Raw genomic sequence first — 25,911 nt, 5'->3', positions numbered from 1 at the left:
GTACTGTGTTGCAGTTGTTTTCATTTGTCACCTATAAATTTAGAGACATGCAATAAAACTGGCATGTCACCATAAGTTACATGGAAAAGGAGGTCCCTAGAATGAATAGAGCTCAAAAGGAGAATTGGGACAGCAGTGGAATGTTATACCAGTCAAGATTACATGTAAGGCAGAGATAAGTCTCTTCCCAGATGTATATAACTATTGACCCTTTGGCAAAGCTAGAGAACCATTTTGAGATTTACAAAATGGCTTAGCTTTTATGTCTAGGATACTTAGCAATTTGGTTTCACAAATTATTTCCTTGGGTGCTTGTGTCTGTGTGTTTACTTACAAAAAGCCAAACCTTGAAATAGCAGGACTCCGTTCTTTCTTCCTTAGTTTCAGCAAGTCAGTCAAACAATGATTGAGGTGGGGTTTTAACAGCATAAGAAAAGTAACACTTTTTACACTGTTAAATTGCAAATAGCTCTCTATACTTCCACCTGAATGTAAGAAAAATTGGGCCCCAACCCAATATCCAATCAATAAGTTGGGCCAAAATTACACATTCAAACTAAGATATATGTATTCCTCTTATATGTGGATGATACAACATTCATTTCAGCAGAGGAAAATATAATTAAGTATGGCTTAACAGCATTATTATAAAGATACGAGTCTTTACTGAAATTAATATGAAACTTAGTAAAGAGAATTATTCCTTTTCCAATGAGCACCAGCACCAAGAAATGATTACTATAGCAATGGTTCCCAATCCTTTGTTATCTTAAGGCCCACTAAGATGGAAACAACCCCCCTTCCCACCTTTTCCAAGAAGGACATACACAGCTTTACAGGCTCTCAATTTATAGTTTATGGTAAATTGTAAGGCTCTACAAAATTAGAACAGTACTGTTGGTATTGCTGCTATAACTGAACGACAGCTAATGTTGAAACAATGAGAGAGGAATAATTAGTGCAAAATGTTTTATTTTGACTACTAAGATAAACCTTTGATTCTCACTCTGCTGGAATGCCGAGTTCCCTCACTCGAGATGGGAGGTTCAGTCCTCTGCTGTCCTGTCATGTGCTATATCACAATTAAGGGAGGGGAATCATGTCCCATCTACACTAATTCTGCAAACCACTTGTTGGTACTCATACTACTGGTTGAGAAACACTGTTCTCAGCCTTTCATATAATTTTAATTTCCTAAGAAAAATTAGTCTCAATTTATGTTTCAGTTGGTTGCTTGTTAACTGAAACAACACCAGCCTGAAGATGTGTTGGGTTTTTTTTATTGTCAATTATTAAGATGATGCAAATTTGGAATAAAGAATTTCATGACAGAACCCTGCATCAAGATTGATTGCTGATTACATTTAGAAGTGGAATTTAATGGATTATTGTTTTTATAATCAGTTCCATAATATACTGTATATTGTTAGTTTCTCCTAGTGAAAGAAATTTCACAAGACACCCTTATCTGTGTAAAATAAAACATGGAAGCAAGTGGGATTTAATGGAGGAAACATTCAGTCATTGTCCTGAACACTGAGCAACAGGAAGACAAAATACAAGTCGTTTCAATAAAATAAATGTTGAACGATAGTAAGACAAATAAATTTACATTTTTATCCCAGCTGCTATCTTGGGGAAGACACAATGCATTCCCAAAAGAAGAATTCCAGAGTTAGTCTGAATCAACCAATGCCAATTCTGATTAATTTCTAGACTGCAGGTTGCCTACTCCCTGAAGTGGAATCAGTATAATCAAATTCTTCCTCCTCCTCTTCTTCCTCTTCAGTATAATAGATGAATTCGTGCTCATCTCTTTCACCTGGAAGGGAATACACACCCAAAGAATACATACATAGCAATAAAAAGGGAAGTGCACCAAGTGTTTCAAAAACACATATGTTCACATTTTAAGTGAGCATAGTGTTTTTGCATAACTTTAAATATCAACCATTTCTCCTCTACTTCTGAGCAGGTATATCATCTACGCAACGTTAGAGACATTTTTTTCCCTTCTGCTGATCACCATGATAGACTGCAATAGTAAATGGAAGGTTTATGGACACCCATATCTGTATCCGGTCCTGCTCCACTCAGCGAAGAATGTAAATCCCAGGCTCTTTACTCAGAAGGGGAAAATACTAATATACAGTACAGGAAATGTGCCTAGGGCTCCAATCTGATATTCACGTATGGGAAATATACACACGTTCTAATTCTGGGAACAGCTTAATGCAGTGTCTGCTTATCTGCTTATACGCTTGTATGGGCAGGTCCAGGGTTAAAAGAGTTCTGTCCTATGCTTTGTGAATATCACCACGTAGAAGAAGTAAGCTGGCAAAGGGAACAATTACACCCACAGGTTTGTACAGTGCAAACAACCACTGATCATTCCAATGACAGTTCATGGAAAAGTTAAAAACTATTTGAAGAAAAAAACAAATATTTAAATAAAATTATAAAAATACATGCTGCTGCTTTAAAGCTTTTTTTTTTAAAAAAAAATTGATCCGTAACTGGGTTTATGACAAAATAAAGCCAGAACAGAGGAAACTGGCTCAGGCAAACCTGCCAATTTGTCTGTAGAAAAAAAAAACCCTGCTAACTGGCTATGGTTCTTAGGGCAGTTTCTCCAGTCTGGTGTTGTCTAGATGCGTTCGGACTACACTTCTCTGAATTTGTGACAGGTTAAGTAGGGATTCTGGGAGCTGCAGTCTCAATCCACTTGCTGGGTCCCATGTTGAAAAATCTGCTCTAGAATCTCAGAGAAAGATACTTCTTTTCACCTGCTGGTTGTTTGAATTGAACTTTGCAGAGGCTGAACCTCCTGTATGCAGTTTATGTCCCATGCCCATTTTTAGTATCTCCCCAGTATCACCCACTAATAGTACATGCAATTTGTATGTAATATTGTCTTTGAATCTTTATATGGAAAACTATGAATCACATTTTAAAGCTTCCTCTACAACATGTGAATATTCATCTATGTAAGAATTTTTAGAAAATGCTCTCCCATGGTGATGATTTCAACCAATTAAATGTGTTAAAGAAAGAACTGTTGTGGCCTTTTCCCCCGCAAAAAATTGTACTTTAACATGCAGATTAATAGATAACTCATCATAAGGACAATATACTTCATGGCAAGTGTCATCCTGTTTTCTGGAACTGCTTATTTACAGTCTTTTGAATCCCTTTCCCTCCTACAGAGTGATTTCAGTCACTTTCTCCAATCTTTGGGTTCTTACTCATTAAATACTGAAAACAAAGTAAGAAAGAGGTTCTTACAAAGCCCTCCATTCTTGTTCAGTTCTTCCTCTATCGCAAGAAGTCGATTGTATTTGGCTATCCTCTCTCCACGGGAAAGACCTCCCAGTTTGATGAATTTGGTTCCCAGTCCAACAGCCTAAGACAAATAAATTCATTTAAAAAACCCATAGCTGAAAACTTTGGTAGTTTATTGTTACTAACCCAATTCAGTGACTAAATGTAGGCTTTAATTACATTCATGCATACCTACATGAAAGGTCACAATTAAAGAGCTGAATTTGTAACTGCCAGCACCAATATTATTCTGTGTGATCAATGTTTTGTTTAAAAATAGGTTTTTTTTCATATATTTATATCTATTACTTTCTCTCTCTTTCCTGTATGCATGTGTACATATTTTGTGTGTGTTGTGTATGTTTTTTTTCTTTCAAACTTTAATTATATTCAACGTTTTTTCTAAAAAAATACTAACACAGGATTTGAGCATTTATTTCTTAGAGCAACAAAAACCTGAGATGGAATTGTGAGGTGCAGTTTAATTATTATACTCATACACTATAAACCTTAAGTTGTAAAATTAGGTCAAATCTTATAATGAAGTAAAATCTGGCTTCCAGTGGATAATTTACCAACTTCTTACATTTAAGCACATGTTACTAACTAACTACTGGGATGACACAGAACAAGGGGAAAAAGCAGCCATGCAACTTAACAGTTTCACTACTACTAGGCTGCCAGATTTTTGAAAGAAAATACAGTAGTTAGGCATTTCCAACAGACAGTAGGCAGCATTGGTATAATAAGTCAGAAGAAGAAGTAGGAAGCTGAAGCAGATGTAAAAGAATCCAAGATGACTACGTTGTTGAAAGGACGTGAGAGCTTGGGAGACAGCAGGAGGCAGAAGAGAATAAATGAGGGACTGGTGAAAGAAAATTGACACACTAATTTAAGTAAGTCATCATTTCAAGTGACATCCTCTATGTAATTATACTTTAATATAAAGAAATCAACTGGAGTCCATTAAGACAAGGGAATACTGTTACTGCTCTATGTTTGAATAATTTACTCAACTTTTTCTTAAAAATGTCAGCAAGAGACACTACATATTTTCACTGTGCTTCTCTTGCCTACTATTGTGCTGTTTCCCTCCTGAAAGTTCAAAGATTACCTTTCGAAAAGGCGACTTCCTTGAAAAAGCCAATTTTCTAAAAGGTTATATGTCTCTCCACTAGAGAAAACATTTCTCCCAGGAAGCAGCTGAAGATAAAAAGCTTTGAGCAATTGAGCGGTTTTCCATACATACCAGATCTGCAAGACTATCATCAGAAGATTCTCCATCTGGACTTCCTAAGATGGAAAGTTGCCTCCGACCTGTATTGAATGGCAAGAGATTTTAAATTTCATAAAACTTCTGTATTTTGCAAAACATCTGTCTTCCTTGTAAAATTATTGGAAAGTCTTATAGCGTCTTCCAGAATTAGTAATTTGTTATAATTTAACATTTTGTGGACTGATAAAGTAGACTCTAGTCCAGGAAAGCTTAAGCCACATTAAATAGGCTATTCCTTAAAGACACTAACCTCATATTAGTTTTGCTGTAAGAAACTAATGCAGCTATCCTTCTGGAAATATACAATGATTTGCTTTTTTAGGCTATTATGATCTAATTTTGTTTTATCATGATTTATTATAGTGTACCAAATCATCTGCCCACAGCCCAAGCAGAGTTGAACGCTTATATCTATTTAAGTTTATTTACTCTATATTGGATTGTGGGCAAACTCTAGAAAAGCTAAAGTAATACTTGCTTCTAAAAGTCCCTGCAACTATTACAGTAGAGATGATCACTCTAGAAGAATATTAAAAATAAACATAGTTAATCTTTTCCTGTTAAATACGGATTTGTTGTTTTCTTTAAATGAAGGAAAGGTACAGTCACTTAGCTGATATAAATGAAACTCTGAATATTAACATTTTTTAAAATCTTATATTTTCAGGATCTATAAAGAACAATGGAAAATATATGACAGAAACCAGTAGTACAAGAGATGCATGCAACTTTCTATACCATTTCAAGCTGAGTTATATCTAAACTTTCAATTTGTGTATTTTAAAATGAACCTCCAATGCCACTGTCAATCCATGATGAAAGCAAATTTTGATGAATAAGCATTTCTAATTATTAAATATTTTATTAAATATAAAAAGCTCTATATATTTACAGCTACTATTGCATTTTAATATCTAGTTCTTTCCTCACCATCTAATCGCTGGGTCATTTGTACAAGGTCCAAAATTTTAGTTTCATTGGTATGTTTTATGACAAGTCCACTGCATTTTGGCATATTGGTTTTTTTAGAACCCAGAAGTTTAGTCATATTCCTGCATGAGTCTTCTGCAATTAAATAACATTTAGAACCCAAAACATTCAACAGGTGGATCCATTGTGAGCTGTCCTGTACAGAGAGCAAATAACTGATTACATATTTCAAGCATTACGTCTAGAAAAGAAAGGAAATTCTGCCGCAATTCTTCTTTTTTAAAAATGAGACACTTTCAACATTAACGTCATTAAAATCAGTACTAAGGTGAATGAAGCTGCACAATAAAATCATCTTTCAGTTTATCCATAAGTCCTAACAGAAGTGCTGAAATTCAGAGTTGCAAGTGAGCAAGAGGAGAAGTGCTAAAGTTTCAACAAGGCTTTGTTAAGGGTATCTCCCCCCACCCCACCGCCACTTACCTGTTATCTTATACACAGGAAGAAACACACACACACAGACATACATACACACACACATATATACATACACACACACACACACATATACATACACACAACATACATGCACACACAAAGACAAACACATGAAAGAAGAAAAAGGCATGGTACGAACGCACATACATATAAGGCAAGGGAGAATAGCTTGGAGATACACACACACACACACATAGTGTGTGGGTATAAGTATCATGTGTGTGCATGTGTTTGTGTATACTGTTACAGAACTTTATGAATAGAATTGATACCAGCTGGGATCCTAAGTGCTTTAACCTGAAGCTATGGCAAGCTACTAACATTTACCACTAGCAAAGGGTATGATTTTAGGAGCTTGTCAGTTCCCTCCTTGTCCTCTATGGTTCTTTTTAAAACTGATATTTGTAACTTACATGGTTCAGTTGTCACTGACTATAGACTTAATTGCTAGACTCCCACAATGGTCTCTAAATACACGTCTTTCCTCCTCCAAGTGGACGGTCTTTAGCAGCGATGGAAAAGTCTTTTCACTTTGTGGGATACGGGCACTGATGATTGTGTGGATGGAAGGAGGGGGAAACCACAAGCCCATGATGGATTGGCATGGCCAAAGGTGGCAACATGGTCAGTATCCTTCCCTTATCATATACAAGGTTGCCATTCGCAACCATTCGCAAATGGAGAAAGACTTCTCCCTCATTCATACCTCCATCCCTCAAAACACACAAACACAGATATTATTTGACAAATGTGCCTTATCCACATTTCTTACATTTTCCCCTTATTTTGTAAATAATACTATGAAAGCAAACAATTCATTTCAGTTTCCCTGTTTTGACACTGTGATTTCTAGGAATAATGTTTCTTCAACAAACTATTTGTATTCTATAAGCTTATACTGCATTGATGGTTATTCTACAATTTCAATTTCCCCCCCCCCCGACTATTGTGAGACATCTTAGTTTTGTCTAGATTTTAACAGTTTATATTAAGAAGGAACCAGAGATAATTTCATTAGGGAAGTTTAACATTGATGAGATATAAAACTAAATGTTTTGGGTTTTTTGTGGTTAAAAGGCATGGATGAAAAGCAAGTTAGTTTCTTCCTTCTCCATACACATTCTACCAGCTCCATAAGAAAAGGAAGGGAGCCACAGGTATGTTGTCTTGTCTCAGGAGTGTGTCCTGTTCAGACTATGAGATGGCCAGGCAGAATTATAAAAGGAAGATCTTTATTAACAACCAACTATTTACAACAGAAAAGAGTCCTTATTAATAGGCAATATAATTCAGTCAAATCCACCCAGGCAATGGATGAATGCAGGGCCAGGCGGCCAGATCAAGAGTAGCAGGAGATTGTGGCAACACAGCAAGACAGAACTCGGTTAACTCTCTCAATGAATCAGCAAGACTGGGTGTGGCTAGAGTGTGTGGCAAGGAGGTAGTTTGAGGTTTGATTGCAGGGCACGGCATGGAGGCGAAGCTAGGCTTGGCAAGACTCTGCTGGAGTGACAAGACCAGGCTTGGATCTGGAGACAAGGCTGAACTTGGCTAGCTTGACAAGACAAGGCTTGGAACTGGAGGCAAGGCTGGACTTGGCTGGGTCAGCAAGACAAGGCTTAGAACTGGAAGCAAGGCTGGGCTTGGCTAGAGTGACAAGACAAGGCTTGGAACTGGAGGCAAGGCTGGACTTGGCTAGATCGGCAAGGCAAGGCTCAGAACTGGAAGAAAGGCTGGACTTGGCTAGAGCGACAAGGCACGGCTTGGAACCGGAAGCAAGGCTGGACTTGGCTGGAACGATGAGACAAGGCTCAGAACTGAATGCAAGACTGGACTCAGCTTGCTCAGGGTGCGAAGGAGGTAGGTCCATGTCGGTAGAAGGAGCTGGCACTGATCCCGTGTTGGCTATAGGTGAGGCTCCATTTCCTGGCAAGGATTCTCCTGTTGAAGCTGTAAACGCAAAACGGTTGTCTCTGGCAGTTTGCTCCAGTTTGCATTTCTGAATTCTCCCACTCTGCTGAGTCACTACTAGTTTCTATTTCCCTACCTCTTTCCCGATAAGTTTCGTTTTCCCCTTCTGGCTCAAGATAAGTTTGTCAGACTTAACTTCCTAAATTGACGCAGGAAGAACTTCCTTTGTTGTGCCTTTTTGATGATAGTTCTGATGTTAAGCATCCATTTCAGGTCTTGAGAAATTATGGAGCCCCAAAACTTAAGGGACTCTACTACTAATACTGGGCTATCGAATATAGTAAGAAGAGGGGAATTAGAAGGATTCTTTCTAAAATCCACAACCATCTCTACAGTTTTGAGTGTATTCAGTTTCAAGTTGTTATAACTACACCACAGGGCCAGTTGTTGTACCTCCCGTCTATATGCTGACTCATCACCATTCTGAATGAGACCAATAACAGTGGTATCATCTGCAAACTTCAGAACTTTAACAGAAGAATCTTTTGAAGTGCAGTCATTGGTATAGAAGGAGAAAAGCAACGGGGGGAGCACACATCCCTGAGGGGCACCTGTGCTGATTGACCAAATACTGGATTATAGTTTTGCCCAACCTCACATGCTGTTTCTATCTGTTAGAAAACTGATCATCCACCTACAGGTCAGGTCAGGCACAGCAAGCTGGATCAGTTTGTTATAAAGAATTCCTGGAATAATAGTATTGAACACTGAGCTAAAGTCCACAAAAAGGATTTGTACATAGGACGCCGGAGATTTAAGATGTTGCAACAAGGACAGCATTGTATCTCTTGGCCACCATCTAGTGGTCATCTGGATTTGTGTAGCCATTGGCTAAGTACTGTTGAACAGCTGAAGTTTGAAAAAGAAGGCTAGCTGTGAATATCAGGGTAGAAGCTATAAAATGCTCTAAGAATATTACATAAGAAGAGGTGGGAAGCCAGGGCTCCCTGGAGCAGCAAGGAAATTCCCAGTCAGGCTTGTTACAAGAGATGAGTAGAATGTTCAATAATACTTCCAAGTACATGTGCTAAGCCAGGGACAAGCTAGTCAGTTTCATGATGCCACACTGTCCTGTGTTGATCAGTTGACCAACCCATTAAAAAAGGAAAAAAAGGTGCCTTTACAGTCTGGAGTTCCTGTCTCTCTCTCAGCCAAAAGAGGACTGAGGGATGGGAGAGCAGGTCTCATTCTGCTGACTGTCTACAATATTTATATTCTATTCTGAGTAAAAGAATGTGGGGTCATAGGAAACCAGGAGAGCTAATTGGAGCCACAAGTTTCCCAACCCGGAACATGTCATTTCAAGCCACCAACCCCATGCACATTGACATGCCCTAAGTTAACTACATTGATGTCTGGAGGCAAGAAAATGGGAAAATATCACTTCTACAGCAGAGCACCTAAAGTCATCCTTGGCCTGCCTCAGCTGTGGGTAGATGAAGAGATACAAATGGTATAATGCGGACATGTTGTCTGGAAACGCATAGTGGGTAGTCCTCATGCCATTTTAATTACAGGTAGGCTGCGATTACTGCAAGTTCAAATAATGCAAAATTCAATTTAGTACAAATTGTAAACTGAAAACAGGTCACATTTAATGCAATCCAAAATTCAGTTAATGCGAGGCTAGCACATGCGCAATTGAGGCTTGCTCATCCGCAGTTGTGGTTGGGGTTTTAGGCACTGCTAATCTTCATGTGGGCAAAATGGAGAAAAGGAAGATTCCATCAGAGGAAAACAGTACAAGTTTTAAAAAGGAGAGTCGTTACTACATTAGAGCAAAAATTTGATGTAATTGAGCAACATGAACGTGGCTATAGCGATGCTAAAATAGGGCAAGATGTTGGAATGCCTGAATCTACAGTAGATTTTTTTTGTTTTTATTTTGCTTTCTATAAATACTCTGTGACTTTGTTAACCATAAATTCAAAGTATATTCTTTCTATCCTTTACTGTAATATTTCATTAATATGTTTAAAATTTTTCATTGCCTATTTCTGTCAAGCTGGGACCAATTATCATATTTTACATAGAAATATCACTTTGAATAGTATGACTTTTTGAATAATGCAAACATTCCATGGGATTCATTCACTACACTAATAGAGACCTACTGTAATTTTTTTATGTACAATGTTTCAAATGAAGTCTACCTCTGCAGTTTCACATTGAAATCTTAAATTTTTAAGTTTAACTATGGCCATCTTGAACTCAGTGACAAGATATTCTAAGGGGTTGAAATCTTTCTCTGCTGGTTTTTTAGATGCTGTCATTTCTGATGTAGATTTATGTCTCTGTATTCTTTTGCATAAGGACTCATCAATTTGGAAAATGCAATGAGATATTTGCAATCAATGTGATAGCGTATTTCACATTGGAAAACAGGCAGATATAGAAATTCCTAGAGTTGTTAGTAACATTATTAGGTCTTATAATATTGTTACCAGAGTAGATTTGAGATATGAGTTAGCATTGCAATATGTGTATTTCTTATGGCTTCTTACGTCTCCTAAAAATACCAACCAACCAAGATTCAGAAGGCTCCTTTTAACAATTGTAATTGCACAGGTCAATGATTAGAAAATGATGTTTTAAATTCAGTTTACATATAACATTAGTAAACAACTATTGAGAGTGAAACTACTACTGCTTCACTCAAACTACACAAGGAACAGCAGATATCAGACCAGTGTTTCTCAACCTTAGCCATTTTAAGATGTGTGGACTTCAACTCCCAGAATACCCAATGTAGCAATGCTGGCTGGGGTATTCTGGGAGTTGAAGTTCACACATCTTAAAATGGCTAAGGTTGAGAAACACTGTATCAGACAGAACAATGTAAGAAGATCTTATACACCCTAAACTAGGTAAATGAGTCATGCTTAAATTCTTTTGAAATCAATGGCAATTAATTACAACCCTCTTGAATTCATTTCAATTGGATTTAAACATGACTAATTTTAGTTGGACCACAGTAACAACTGTTGGGAAAGAGCCTCAGTGTAATTTTCTTTATCTATGACTTATTCTTTTCTTTACAATGCATGATTCCTAAAATAACATCATCTACATGTTTCTTTAATTTTTAGAACTGTTTTAAAACTCTAATGCAAATTTAAAAATATCTGTATATAAATAAAAGGAACTTACCTCTTTTCTCACTGGATCGATTAATGTTATAATAGAAGGGAATTTCTTAATCAGTTCTAGATACATATCCAACATTTCATCAGCAGATTTATGTGTCCCAACAATTACTTCATATTTTCCTTTATTCTAGAGTTTAAAATATTGACAAAATATATTAAATTTGAAGCTACACAATTTTTTAAAAAATAGTTTAGGATCAGACCTAAATGTGAAATTATATATACTGAGATTTCACAAAAGGAATCTCTAGGGTTTTAGATGAACAAAACAATTTGTCTTAAACATTTGTTCCATTATCATGCCACCACCCCCATTACCATTACTCCAAAAGAGGAAAAGCTACTCATAATATTAAATGATAAAATGTTGAAAATATTGAAAATAAAACTTACATAGTCCATTAGTTCATGAGCAGCACAATTTATCCCTAAATATATATCTATTCCTAATTCCAAGGAAAGATTTGTGCATGCTGATTGGATCAAGATTAGCGGTTGTTCTGGACTTTCATATCCCATTACTAGACAGCCTAAATGGGACACTTTTTTAGGAACAAGAAGCTGTAAATAAATAAAGAATAAATAATAATTAACACTGCCTCCTCCCAGTTGTTTCTGCCTGTCCAGTTCGATTTAGTAGGTTGGGTATGCTGCGGGTCCCGTCAGCCAGGGAGTGTCGGCTGGCGGGAACTAGAAGGCGTGCCTTCTTCTCCATAGCGCCTGCCCTCTGGAACATCCTCCCTCCAGAAATAAGCATGTCCCCAACCCTGTTGGCCTTTCGTAAGGCCATGAAGCCCTGGCTTTGTGCCTAGGCCTGGGGCCTTGAGTGTATGGATGGTCCCGTCTCTTGGCTGTATTAACATCCGTACATTGCTCACTTGGCAGCCATGTATATTTATTTTGTATTTATTTTATATTTTAACTGTTTTAATTGTTTTATAGTTTTATTGTTGTAAGCCGCCCAGAATCACTTGCTGAGATGGGCAGCTATAGAAATTGAGTAAATAAATAAATAAACAAACAAACAAACAAACAAACATGCAAAAAATAGTCTGCCAACTTCGGAATGCCTGCCCCTCTTCAACTTTTTCATCACGACTACATGGATACTATACTATTCTAAAATCTTGTAAGGTATGTTGTTCCTTCTTGGTATGGCCCTTTTATAAGTCAAATTACAGTAATATTTTAACTATATATAATTTATCAATATCTACAAGAAACCAACCAGGTACTTCCTAGTTATTATTTCTAATTTCTATGACCAGATGGATGTAAAGACAATTACTGAGTGGGACTTGTACATATCATTTTCAAGGATGCAATCTTACAGCAAATCAATGGTATATAACAATATGTCATGGACCACTAGTATGTTTTTTCCCTTATGACTTCAGTGTGCTATGTAATAACCCACTCTTAACCTTAGGACCACATTACTTTTCTCCTTACCGGAGTCTTTTTCCCTGCATCTCGTGAAGCAGCTTTTTTGCCATCTAGTGCAGAACCAGGCTGTTGCAAAGGATTTTTCAAGAACAAAATGTTTAGGAAAACACAGTATACAGAAAAATGTAACAAATTGTCAACCATTATATTATGTGAGCCATCATGGTAAAATATGTAGGTAAAACTAATATATACTGTACATGGTACAGCAATACACTGAGTTTGAAATACAAATGCATTAAACTGTCCCTTGCCAACAATTATCTGACTCAGCGTTATAAATAATGAATACCTATTAGTTTAAAATATCAACCCGTAATAAAATGCAAGGAAGGCTCTTGTTCAACCAGCCATGTCCCATCATTCCATCCCATCTCTCATGTGAGTTTTTGTTTTTACCATCCAAAACTACGTCTTCATTGGTTTGTTTTTGCCCGCCTCTCTCCACAAGTATTTTTGTGCTACAAACCATGAGGCTTGCCATACTGCTGGTATTTCTTTCCTTTCTATGAGTGTGGGCATGTGTGCAAATGCACTATTTATTTATTTGTTTATTTAAGCAACAGCATTCATTCTTGAATGTCGTAAATTGATTATAATATTGTTGACTTACCGCTTTACTCATTGCTTCTATCAATTTCAACATCTGTTTCTGAATATCCATACATCTTTTTATAGCCTGCATAATAATTAAACATTCTCTCAAACTCATGCTTTTTTTCCATTGGAAATACAACCTTAAAAATGCTTGACTTTTCATAAAATCACAAGTATGCTCTTTGAAGCAGAAGAGATTTATTCTTTACTCCAGATTGCATGAGAAATTGTGGAGGAGATTGTACAAATGGTAATGTAATGCTGATCCTGGAAGCAGGCATGAGTACTGGGGGGCAGGGGGCAAGGGGAAATAAATGAGATGTCCATTGTGACATTGTGACACAAGTACAAAAGGCTGGGATTTGCATTGTGATGTTGCAACACACAGTTTCTCTTTTTTTCATCATGATTTAGGTTCATTGAAGTATCAGTTAACACAAATGAGAGAAAATGAGTCAAGGATACTAAGCAAGGCACTGGGATCATGGACAGAAGTAAAACTATATTCTCAAAATAGGCAGCTTTATATATTGCTTTAGCATTTGTTAGAAGCTGTCTGAATTCTGAAATATTTCTGGTTTAAGGAGGATGTCACTCAAATCCCATTTTACTTGGAAAAAATGGCATTCTTCTTTTCTGGAGTTATGCATTGGCCTTGAGTGAAATATAAACAAGTGTATAACAAAGAATGTGAAGGAGGACCACCTCTTCATATGCCAACTAGCCCATGCTTTAAGACCATCAAGGGAGGCGCTTCTCTCTCTTCTTTTTTCTTTACAAAAATATCCCCACTTTTTGATGGAGCTCTGGTTTGGGAATGAATTTCTGTAAGTGGCATACCTCGTACAAACACTGCATTGTTTTCATTGGCAAATTAAAACCTCTTATTTGCCATTTGTTTTAACTAATCCTTAACTACATTTAGTACAAGAATACACAGATTTAATTGTATTTTAATGCTGACTAATTTATTTATATGCCTCTCAATATGCTTAGATTTCAGATTTATTGAAGTTTTGCTTATTATTATATAACATTCTAAGATGAATGGGATTAATCAACAATTGTGTCAGTGTGCAACTTCCACTAAGATAACAGAGTTAATTTTGTTTACATATACTGAACTGCATAATAGATTGAAACACATATGTTAATCATGTTTTCCTTTAGCAGAAATTATGTATTTGGTAACTAATAGTCTATCCAATCAAAAAGTGATAGCCAAATCTAAGTAGACTTGCTTTCTGCATAGCCCATTACTACATTTCTTTTATTTGTGGTTTCAGCCCTAATGCAGGACTGTATCATCATATATCCTTTCTTTGATCTTATACAAAGGTTATCTGACTAGGTGATTGAGAAATACATTTATCTGTGAAAGGTATTTCTCAAATCCATCTTAAAACCATTGTGTCTAAAGACATTTTTAATAATATTTCATGAGACTAATGTTTTCTTTCTACCAATTTAACACTGAACACCTTGGAATGTGAAGCTTAGTGAAAATAAAACTCTTATTGTACAGCAAAACTCTGTTAAATCTTTCTATTGTTGTTATTGCTTGCTTTCCTTGGTTATAAGAGGCACTGGAAATTCCTAGATAAATAAATGCCAGAGAAATGAATAAGCTATTATAACCCAAAAAAACCACATTAAAAATGTATCATGCATATGAAATGCTGCATATTTATATACTGGACAGACATTTTGTACAGTCTGACCAAATTAATAGTATTTTTTAACATTTTTCTGAGATGTCTTACATATACACAGATTTTGAATTCTGTTCCCAGTCAACAGTTTTAATATATAACAAGAGTCCTAAATAAGCAGCATTTCCTCTTGCAAAGTGAATACAATGTACTTGAGTGATTTTCAACATTGTGTTTATCATCCTCAAATTAGAACAACACCATGCAGTACTTGTTTAACTGTTAACCAAGCAGGAGGGATAAGCATCACTTCTTTCATTAAATTCAGTTTTCCAGGTGATGATTTGCCGCAACTCAAAACTGTTATCATTGGTAATGGCACAACCAGTTCTTTTGGCATCTCCTAAATGGGGAAGAATGAAAAAAATGTATTCATTGTACTAAAAATAAAAGCCTGGTTCTCTAGGTCTGCTTTAATTGTATATTATGTTTTACTATAAACTGCCTTGTTCATTACCTGGATCATAAAGGAAAGTTATCTGTATTTGCAAATGTATATGTACTATTTGGATCTCTGACTGACTAACAAGACAAAGCTGAATTTCATTAAGAGCATCTATATCCAATTTTAGACAGCAATGTTAAAATAGGACTATATCAGCTACCCGAAAAATAATATGATTTATATTAAATATAAAGAGATCCCTGATTACGCTATGAAAAATGTTCTTGTATGCCTGAGATGGACAGCACAGATTAGTATAGCAATATGGAACTCTAGGATTAGGATTTGCCTCAATTCAAAATCATTTGTATTTAGGAATATTCCTATGCATTGTTAACATTGAAGAGTCAGGGAACAGGAATAAACAAAAACTGATTAATGCTTGCATTGGAATATGATTCCAGTTCAAATCCCGCTGACATTTAGCGCTGGTATGCACATTAAACTAAGTCAAAATATGGTTAGGCCAAGTATGGACTTTAAATTAAATTGTGGTTAAGGAAGAACATGTTAATCATAGTTTATAGCTTAGGTTTACAATGGGTTACTCAAACTGTAGTTTGGTGTTTTGATCAAACCAAGACCAGTGAATTAATTTATGATTAACTCCATCTTCTGGCCCCTAAACCAAGAGATGGGAGACAGGAATGGCTTCATCATATATATTACTCTTGTCTCTTTTATCACATTCACACACATCAGTCATGAAAAGGCTGAAATAACTTAAGAACACAATATAAGAAAATTCTGCTTGATCGCTCCTATGGCCCATCTGGTCCAGTATTCTGTGTCACCCAGAAGCCAACCAAATGCTTTCAGGAAACTCACAAACAGGTACTGTGTTTTCTATTCTTGCTTCATAACAGATACCAAAATTAAGGTAAATTCTCCCTTGAGAATTGAACTCAACTTCTGATAACGACCAGGCCGTGCAGTTGTCCCGACAACAGGACAGAAATGGTTTTGCTAAGGCCTTCTTCCCAGATTGTTTTTTGACTTGTCAACAGCTCTGGAACTCCCACTATACTAACCATGCCTAACTCTGGTTAATTTTGAAGCTCAGATAAGATCAACGAACAGCTACTAATGCCTCAAATTCTGGAGGTAAGCAGCTATCCAAAATAGTTGCCATCAATATCCTGATCTTATATGAATTTGCTCTGCACATATATTAAACCATCTAAATTAGTGATCCTCATCATAACTGATGGCAGTGAATCCCATTTAACTATACCTCATATAAAGAAGTCAGTACAAGGTCAGGGAAAGCTGAAGTATTCCCTACAGTGCCTTGTTTATAGTGAACCTCTTCTTGATCAGGCCACCATGTTTTTACTTTTATATTCTGCTGGAGCACTCACTTTACAGAAAGCAAGAAGTCTCAGCTGACCACAAATGTAGATGCAGCACTCATCAAACTGAAGAACAACTAGCAAACTGAGCTATCACATCTGCTATGTTGTCTAGTATGCTACAACTGAGTAAGTTGTTTAACTATACATAGCACGAGACTTGGCTTTGCGTATCTGTCAATCATCTTGCTGGATTACTTCTTATTCCCATTTCAAGTGGGCATCCTGAATCTGCGTAACATGCTAAAATCCTGACAAGTACCTGATTATGTTTCAGCAAAGCAATGTATGAGTACAAAGGTATGTCATGAATAATGGCGGCAGTCTTGGCAATCGCAAGTGATGTACATCCAATAGCCAAACTGCCCATAAGGACAGGTTCAGGGAGTTCTGCTGGGGGTATTGGCTTTTCTATCACAGAAGGTTTTTTGCCTGGAAACACAGGGGGAAAAGATGTGTAGTTAGTTTCTGCTTAATGTTATCAACACCACAACAAATAGAGTGATGGGTTTTGCATTAAAGCTTTGAAGTCAAACAACTGAAGACAGAAACTCACAGGTTCCCGAATCTACAGATCAACTGGAATCATAGAAACTGATCCAGAAATGGGAATGTGAAGACATACCATCCTAAATGCATTTTAAGCTCCTCATATTTATCCATCTAGCCTCATAATATTAATCTTAAGCTGCTTACACGCAATGATAGTTACTGCAAACTCTGTGCTGAAATTTTATTTCTCGGACAAAAATGTTCTCTGTTCTTTTCTCTTTACTAACTTTTTCATCATGTTCATCTTTTAACCTTATCCAGATTTTCAAAATCACATTTTATGTATAAAAAATCAGAATCCAAGGTACATTTGGAAAATTACTTGGCTCCCATTTAGGCACCTTAACAATAGCTGAGTTTTACAGCATAGAACATAGCGACCATCAGTTCCTACTGTGACATTTATGTCCTCAAATCTTAAAGAAAAGCCTGCATCTTTTGAAAATCTGACATTAGTTGTGGGTGCTGCATGCCATGGAAAATCTTTTAATCCAAACATGTAATAACCCTTTGAAGCAGCAGAACATAAACATTCTCATGTACACTGACAGAATATATGCATTAATTTGAAGCACACCATAAATTTGATCCTCTTTGTAATCAAAATGCTCATCTAATGAAATCAATAGATGAGTTGTCATGGTACGAAGCAACAAGTCTGGATAGGTAGTATTCTCCATAGATTCTCAGCAATCAGTTCAATATTCCATAAAATGCCAAGTTCTATTCTTGTTACGCTGAATATCTTTTCTTATTTTATTGAGACTATTAAAATTCTAAAAACTAAATATTTTCTCAGAGATCTATACAGTGCTTTTTAAAATTTGTATTTACTAACATTACTTCCTAATCTTCAGATGTGGTATTCACATGTGTCTTCAGCAAACCAAAAATATATCAAATTGATAATACACAGGAAGGGCACAAAATGGAGAGAAGCCAACTTTTGAACCACTGGATCCAAAACTGCTTCCTTCTGCTACTGCCAGTGGAGGGTTAGAAGTATATGAAAATAAAATAATGCACTTGGGCCAGTAGGATATGGCTGAAGCAGAAATCTGTCATTCCACTGCTTGGAATGGATGAAGAAAGCAGCTGCTGAATTAGGTCATCTGATGGCACGGGGTAAAGCACTATCAGTACATTGGTGATACCCAACTCCATTTCTCCACCCTTGGCTGCCCAAGTGATGCCATGGAGGTCCTGTCTTGGTGTCTGGAGGCTGTGGGGCTTTGGATGGGAAACAACAGGCTTCAGCTCAACCCTAGCAAGACTGAGTAGCTTTGAGTATTAGGGTCCTCTGGTCCTGGGAACTTTCCATTCATTGTTCTGTGTGCACTTTGGTCCCCCTGGTCTCAAGGCTCCCATTCAAGGAACAGGTGGCAGCTGTGGCCAGGAAGGCCTTTGTGGAACTTCCTGTCAGGCACCTGTTGCACCCCATTCCTGGACCAGGAGGGTCTGCTCATGTCACCTCTCAAATGGACTACTGCAATGGACTTTATATGGGGGGGCTGCCCTTGAAGAGCATCCAGAGTGCTGGTGTAGAGTGCAGCAGCACAGGCAGCTACGTGCACTCTTCAATCAGAGCACATTACAACTCTGCTCCGTGAGCTGGATTGGCTACCAGTATGCTTCTGGGTTCAAATCAAGGTGCTGGTAATAACCTATAGAGCCCTTCATGGCATGGGACCAGGTTATTTGAAGTACCACCTTTCCCCAATTATGTTTATCTGTCCCATCAGGTCTGGCAGAAGAGGCATGCTCTGGGTCCCATCTGTTAGAGAATGTCATCTGGCAGGGCCCAGGAAGAGAGCCTTTTCTGTTGTGGCCCCCATCCTTTGGAACATCAAATCCTTTGGAACTCCCACCCTTTGGAACATATATTGGCCCCAACCTTATTAGCATTTTGCAAGGCCTTAAAGATGCAGTTCTGTCACTGGGCTTGGGAATCGAATGTGTGGTACAACCTGTGCAGTGGTTATGTTGAGTGGTTTTTGTACCTCAGCTGCTGATTGTGTAGGTGTGTTTTTTTAATATAGTTTTTGTTCGTTTGTTTTTCATATATAACTGTTGTTAGCTCCCTAGGGCCATGTATTTGAGATGGGCAGCCCTATAAATCAAAATAATAAATAAATAAATATTTCTTTTAATCTTTTAAAAGATTAAACTTTAAACTAATTACTTCAGTATTAATTCTGCTACATGTTGTTTGACTACATTTATTAAAAATGGATACAAAATAATACAAAGTAAATGTACACTCATACTTGTCTTTTTATATAACAAAGGAAGCAGTTATAATAAATATGTAAAAGGCTAATAAGAACAGAGCACTTCTCTGAAATTTACGAAAGGATGACAAGAGCTGGATCACTAAATATCTGCATCCAAAGATATTTAATATTCCACTTCTATTAATGAAAAATAATTGAAAGAGCATGCTTTTGTTCTGTAAGAAGGAAAAAAAACATTTACATGATTAGAGTAAACCTTTTAGGAAATTGGTATCATTTTATCAATGCTAGAATGCTAGCCCAATTTAAAAAGGTGAAGAAGAAGCTGAAGTAGTAACAGAAGCTCAAAAGTTTACAGGATAGTGACTGCAGCCATGAAATAAAAAGATTTTGTAGAAAGGCTATGACAACTCTAAAGAAAATATTAAAGGGCAGAGACATAACATTGACAGCAAAGGTAGATATTGTTAGTGCTATGGTTTTCCCAGGTATATAACCCTAACCCAGTTGTATGTGAAAGCTGGATCATCAGAAAGATTAAACAAATAAAAAACAATGCCTTTGAATTGTGATGCAGGAGGGTATTGCTGAAAATACCTTGGACTGAAAGAGGAACAAAGCATTATACCAGATGCAGTAAAACCAGACCATTCACTGGGAACACTAACAATGAAGCTAAAGCTCAAATATTTGGGACAAAAAGTGCAAAGGCAGGAGTCATGGAAAAGGCCCTGATGCTTAGAAAAATTGAAGGCCATCAAAAAGAGGCCTACAGAAGACAAGGTGGCCAGATACCATCACTGATGACACAAGCTGGAGCTTTCAAGAACTAAAGCAGCAGTTACTGAGAGCTAAACCAGGGAAAATGATGTCTAACAGGTCATGAAGAGTCAGAAGTGACTGAAGACCATTTCATTTGTACTAATTTCATTTTCTCACCTGGTTTGTTTGGTTTCTTTTTCCCAGGAGGTGCTGTGGCCAGTGAAGAAGCAGGTGTCATTGCTTCTTGACTTTCTTTTTCTTTTGTAGCTCCTGTTCTTTCTTTGTCTTCTTCATATTTCTTTGTAAAATAATCACTGTGATAAAAGGAAATAGCATGATTAATCACTGCTTTAGAACACTGCAAACACAAACTCTACAAAATCATAGGCTGGAAGGATTCTGACACACAAAAACATATTCCATTTTTATTTTCAGCCTGAATTTGAATTTGCTCAATGCTGCTCAATGTATTGTCATTAGTTTTAAGTTTCCTTTTCCTTAGGGCCAAGAAGTCATGCAAAATGCAAAATTAAATTAAATTAAATTGTCGATATTGTGAATGATAAATTAATTACTGCAATGTTTAACTTTATAAATATTTATACCTTTGTATCTACCCTTTTATTGCATGTCTGCCACCTTTTGGTAAGTAAGTAAGAGATTGATTATGGAAATTTTGTATATCCTTGCTGTTAAAATTCGGAAGCCACACCTTTTTGTAAATTAAAACAAAAATTCTCTTGTGTTTCTGCACTTTTTTAGTTCTTTTGTCTTTCTTTGTAGTTATTCTCTTCTTGAATTTAATAAAATTTATTACAAAAAAAAAGATGGAGAAATACTGACACATAATGGGAGTTATATTCTCAAATACATGGAGGGCTTTGGGCTGTATTCTCTTGCATTAGTGCAGTAGCTGAATCTAGCTATTCATATTGCTATCCATCCTCCCTCGTTGTCCTTGGTACCTATATCACTGATCTATTTCATTCATTCCATATTGCTACCACTGAATGGCATTTCTCAGATAATGAGCACTTACGATAGCAAGACTTACTGACTAGTGGACAGCTGGACTGTATAACAAAATGTCCTAATAAATATTAAAGAATACTGCTTCAGGCCCTTAAGTATGTTGTGTGCAAGTGCTGAATTAGAACATAATGGAATTTCAAAGTAAAAAATACTGAATAACAAAATAAATATGTGACACTTACCCTAATAACTCATCTATGTTTTGTTGGTCACTAGGTTGAAGGCCTCTGAGCATTTCATTCAGTGATTCATTTATCCATTCAACTGCTATATTCAAAGATTCATATCTTTCCTTTTCATCTGCATCAATTGCTTCCAGTGAAGCATTTTCAAGAATTTCACCATGAGACGAGATCATGCTGGAACAAATCATCTGTGCAACAATATTTAAAGATGTTTATTATTGAAATGTCACATAGTAAGCATGACATTGAAATTATTTTCTACTAAAATTTTTTTTATTATTGATGTATGGTTTTTCCATACTCTTCCACTGACAAATATAATAAACTTATCTCACTTCAGGTATTTCACCAAGGTAATTCATAGATTTTAATTCTTCAGTAGAATTTTATTCAAAGCTTTTTATTTAACTTGCATTTACTCTATATATAGTTTTAATATAGTTTTTTTAAAAACATAAACAGCAGTTTTATGTCAAATTTTGATTAATCCAATGCTCTTAGAATATATTTTACAATGTCCCCCTGATACAAATTTGAACAAATCTTAACTGTCTTCCCTATCACCAAGGCCCAATCTGAATCTTTCTGAGTGTTATTTAGAAGAAAAATAAACCCCTCTTATTTTGCTAGAAAATCAACTCTTGGTATTAAATGGATAAGTGGACTCCATTAGGGGACAATAGCTTCTCTTGTATCTGTCACTGGAATATCAAACACCCAAACCACCTGGGGTTAGGATGGTGGTTGAGCCCCTTTGCTTTTTGATTCTGTCTTCTAGTCAGCTGTATTGTTTTTCTTTGATATATCTTTTCCTTTTAATGATTTAATTACAAGTTGCCTAGAGTTGCAGTGGAGTTGGGCAGCCTTGAAATTGAATAAATAAATACAGAATTAAGTGCAGCTCAGTTCATACCTTGTCACATTCCCTAATTCGGCAAAAGACTTCAACTTCTAATGTTGGTCGACCAATTCCATCTAGCACACTTTTAGCATCTAATTTGCATATCACTGGAGGTTTTGATAATTTAGCGAAGAAGTTTGCCTGGAAGACCAATAATTAATGCAATTAGATTCACAGGCTTTCAAAGATACAGTTGCAATTTATTTTTTTGCATTAAATTTATTAGGTGGTTCATTTAGTTACTAATTCCTGGGTTAGTAATTCAGGAATTGGATTTGGATCATAGCTATTTATTTATTACTCAAATTTAGCCACTGCCCATCTCCCCCAGAAGAAGGACTATTACTAATAAAAGTCCATACATTTCTTAAATCTGATGTTGGCTTCTTATGCTCTGTTGAACATAAATAATATTCTGGAGTACAGTGCTGGTAACTGCAATGGTATTCATTCATCTGTGATAAATACCAACAAATCTGACCACCATCCCTCTCTTGACTTGTACCATTAATACTGATCCTACTGGATTTTAGCTTATCATTTTGACTTGATGGTATCAGGCACATTGCCTGGCCCTCATGAAAAATCTCTCTTGAAAGTACTCCAGGATATTCAATGATACATTGGGATATGTTTGTGATTTGGAGAATTGGCTGAGATCTTATTCCTGTTGAGCTGATATACTTAGAAAGTAAAAAGAGTTTTAAATTGCTTTTCAAGATTTTTTTAAAGATTCATCAAGGTCTTTAGAGAAGCCCCTATCCTTCTTCAGGAACAGATGAGTACACAAATGCAACAAGAAGCTGAACTTGCCAGATTGTAAGATGTATTTGCTAATATTGAATGTGTTAGTGGATTCTTGGGCACAGTTTATAAAGTATATCCACTGGGAGGGATATAAAAGTAACTATCAGAGTAGACTTTTTATGTATCTACAGTGAAATAAAACTACAAAAATAAACCCAGAGTTCTGGGATAGGCTGGAAATTAAATCTAACATACAGGTGAAACATGCTTCCAGCATCAGGTCCCAGTTAGCACAGACTGCAGCATTTGGGGCTAACAGTAGTTTCCAAAAAGGCTTTAAGGGCAGCCCCATATAGAGTGTATTGTAGCAGTCTAACCAAGTGATAATGAGGTGTGAATTACAGTATCCAAGTTGCTACTTGCTTTGATTCAGCTTCAGCATGTTCTCCCCAACCTAACCCTTATAGTCTCTGGGCACTGGGATAAAACATCAACAGCAACAGCCCAGGGTGATTGGGTATCATCATCAACCCCAAACTGTCATATAAAATCTTTCAACAACTTCATATAGTTGGTTAAAAAGCAGAGGAAAGAAGATTGACCCCTGTGGCATTTCACAAGATAAGGAACACTGATTCGATAGGGATCTTCTCCCCCACCATTACAACTGTAACTGCCCTCTGAGGAAAGAGCAGAACCACTGCAGAACAGTGCCTACAACCTCAACTCTAGCAGACAGTCCAAAGAGATTCCATGGTCAATGATATCAAAAGCCATTGAGAGCTTTAAGAGGACCAGGAGATTGGCACTACCACCATCCAAGTTTGGACAAAGGTAATAGATTAGAGCACCCAATACCATCTCAGTCCCATACCCATACTGACTAAAAAGAGTCCAGGTAATCTGCTTCAACTAGGGTGATATGTAGCTGTTCTGTTATCACCATTCCACCAACACCAACTGGAACTAGTTATGGAGGAAGCAGAATCACTGTAAAACAGTGCCCCCTGCTCCTAACCCTCAGTCTACGGTATCAAAACCCACTGAGAGATCCACGACGGCCAGGGCAGATGCACCATATCCTTGCCAGTAATTCAGAGGTTGATGCCATCAATACTTCTCTCAAACCTCTGTCTAAAAAATCACTTACAAGCCCATCCACGCACACTGAGGCGGTGGTTCTACAATGAAAAGTCCAAATCCAAGTCACCACAATCGTTCCTGGTTTAGGTCTCCCAGATCTACTTTCCTGCCACTTTATCTTCCGTCTTGCTCTAAGCCTCAACCGCTGCACCACTGAAGATAGAACATAGCATCAAAGACTCCACCACTCACCAGAAGCACAAGCCTGGGTGTGGAGACGTGCTGGGTGCCAGTGCAGCCTTTATCCACCAAGAAGATATTACCAAGTACTTCATTATTGAAGAGAAAGGTGCTTTGTGGTTCAAGGAGGCAGCCTGAACTGTCCCAAGAAATAGGGCTGGCAATGCTGCTTGAGGTGAAGAGAGCAGGAGACGCCAGTCATTGCTGTTGTCCAGAACAGTGGTGGAAGGACAGCTGAAGCAGGTGGCAGGGAAGGGGGAGAGGTGAGAGGAATTTGGAGATATGCATTGCTGGAGGGACCAATGTACACTGGCTTTGAGAAAGGATTTACTTCCACATTGTTTAAGAAAACAGACAAAGAATCTGTTTTGATGGTAGTTGGCTCCTAATGTTATTCTGTTGTTTTCTTTTCTGGCAAACTGCTTAGTGATGTAGGAAACTAGACTGCTCTGCACCCAGCACATTACACACCGGCTTCAGATTTTAACTGCTGATATTTTCTTTAGGAGATGGCTTCTTTTTCCTGCTCCCTTTTATTCCTGCCTTTTTTTTCTTTTCAATCCGTGTTTCTTTAGCTGTTTCCTTTGGTTCTTATGCACCAATGGCTCTTTTCCTTCTATTTATTTCCTTCTTTTTGATTTCAACACTGCTAACTGCCAATTCTTTTCCATTAGATTCAGGGATGAACTCTAGGTCTTTTCAGAAAAGCATCTCAGACTTCAAAAAAGCTTGCATACTCAGGGCACTTACACTTGGGATTGTTTTTACTTCTTAATCCCTTCCTAAAAATATCCTGAGAGGTGTCGAGGCACAGCCTACCATGGCAGTTGTTTTATATAAATAAATGTATGCCTCTGGAAGGCATCCTAAGAAAGACGACAGGGGCATTTGGATTTATTCCTCCAGGTCTGGAAGAGAACAATCTTGGATGGTGAGATCTAACATTAGAATTGTTATATCACTTTCACCAATGTGCCAGCTTCCAGGTCTGCTTCTTTTTGATGGTGGAAAGGAAGGAAGGAAATGGAGGTGTTGAGGTTACCCATATAGGATTCCAGGCCACACTGTGGATCTGCTCAATCCAAAGATCTGCTGGCTTTGACATATGCTAATATAGATACATTTTCCTCTTTCCAGTTCTGGAGAGCAAGTCCCTTTAAAAAAAAAGCCAGAGAAACAAGATAGCAGAACCTCTGGTTACCTTAAGGCTTGACATCACTGCTCTGAAATAATGGTAGGACCTGCCTGATAAGGCACTATCCATAGCACGGTTTGCATAGCATTTTTTACCCTGTGGCTGCAGCAGTGTACTTCACCATCAAGGCACTAAAAGAGCTGATATCCTCTCTAGTTTTAAATCAGTAGAAGACATTATAATCCATAATAAAAGAGACTTGAATAATGTGTAAATGGGTAGAAAAGTGCTCTTGGGTGTACAACTGTGGTACGCCAATCATAATTTTGTTTTCATTTGTGAA

General features: G+C 37.1%; 1 protein-coding gene across 1 annotated transcript in view; it reads right to left on the bottom strand.

Moving 5' to 3' along the window:
- Positions 1-668: 668 nt before the first annotated feature.
- The window catches only part of ENO4 (enolase 4), an 84,198-nt gene continuing 58,955 nt past the window's right edge, over positions 669-25,911 (bottom strand). The window contains exons 4-16 of the mRNA XM_063307812.1: positions 22,376-22,504; positions 21,460-21,650; positions 20,423-20,559; positions 16,960-17,129; positions 15,112-15,243; positions 13,205-13,270; positions 12,598-12,657; positions 11,539-11,706; positions 11,147-11,272; positions 5,528-5,723; positions 4,571-4,638; positions 3,286-3,403; positions 669-1,822 (exon numbers count right to left, since the gene is read on the bottom strand). Of these exons, the coding sequence (XP_063163882.1) occupies positions 1,713-1,822; positions 3,286-3,403; positions 4,571-4,638; positions 5,528-5,723; positions 11,147-11,272; positions 11,539-11,706; positions 12,598-12,657; positions 13,205-13,270; positions 15,112-15,243; positions 16,960-17,129; positions 20,423-20,559; positions 21,460-21,650; positions 22,376-22,504 (1,671 nt within the window). The 3' untranslated portion in view covers positions 669-1,712. The remainder of the gene's footprint in view (positions 1,823-3,285; positions 3,404-4,570; positions 4,639-5,527; positions 5,724-11,146; positions 11,273-11,538; positions 11,707-12,597; positions 12,658-13,204; positions 13,271-15,111; positions 15,244-16,959; positions 17,130-20,422; positions 20,560-21,459; positions 21,651-22,375; positions 22,505-25,911) is intronic.

This window comes from Candoia aspera, chromosome 6, assembly GCF_035149785.1.
Source record: "Candoia aspera isolate rCanAsp1 chromosome 6, rCanAsp1.hap2, whole genome shotgun sequence".
Taxonomy (NCBI): Eukaryota; Metazoa; Chordata; class Lepidosauria; order Squamata; family Boidae; genus Candoia; species Candoia aspera.
Note: the sequence above shows the minus strand (reverse complement) of the source record. Positions and strands in the feature narration are given on the sequence as shown.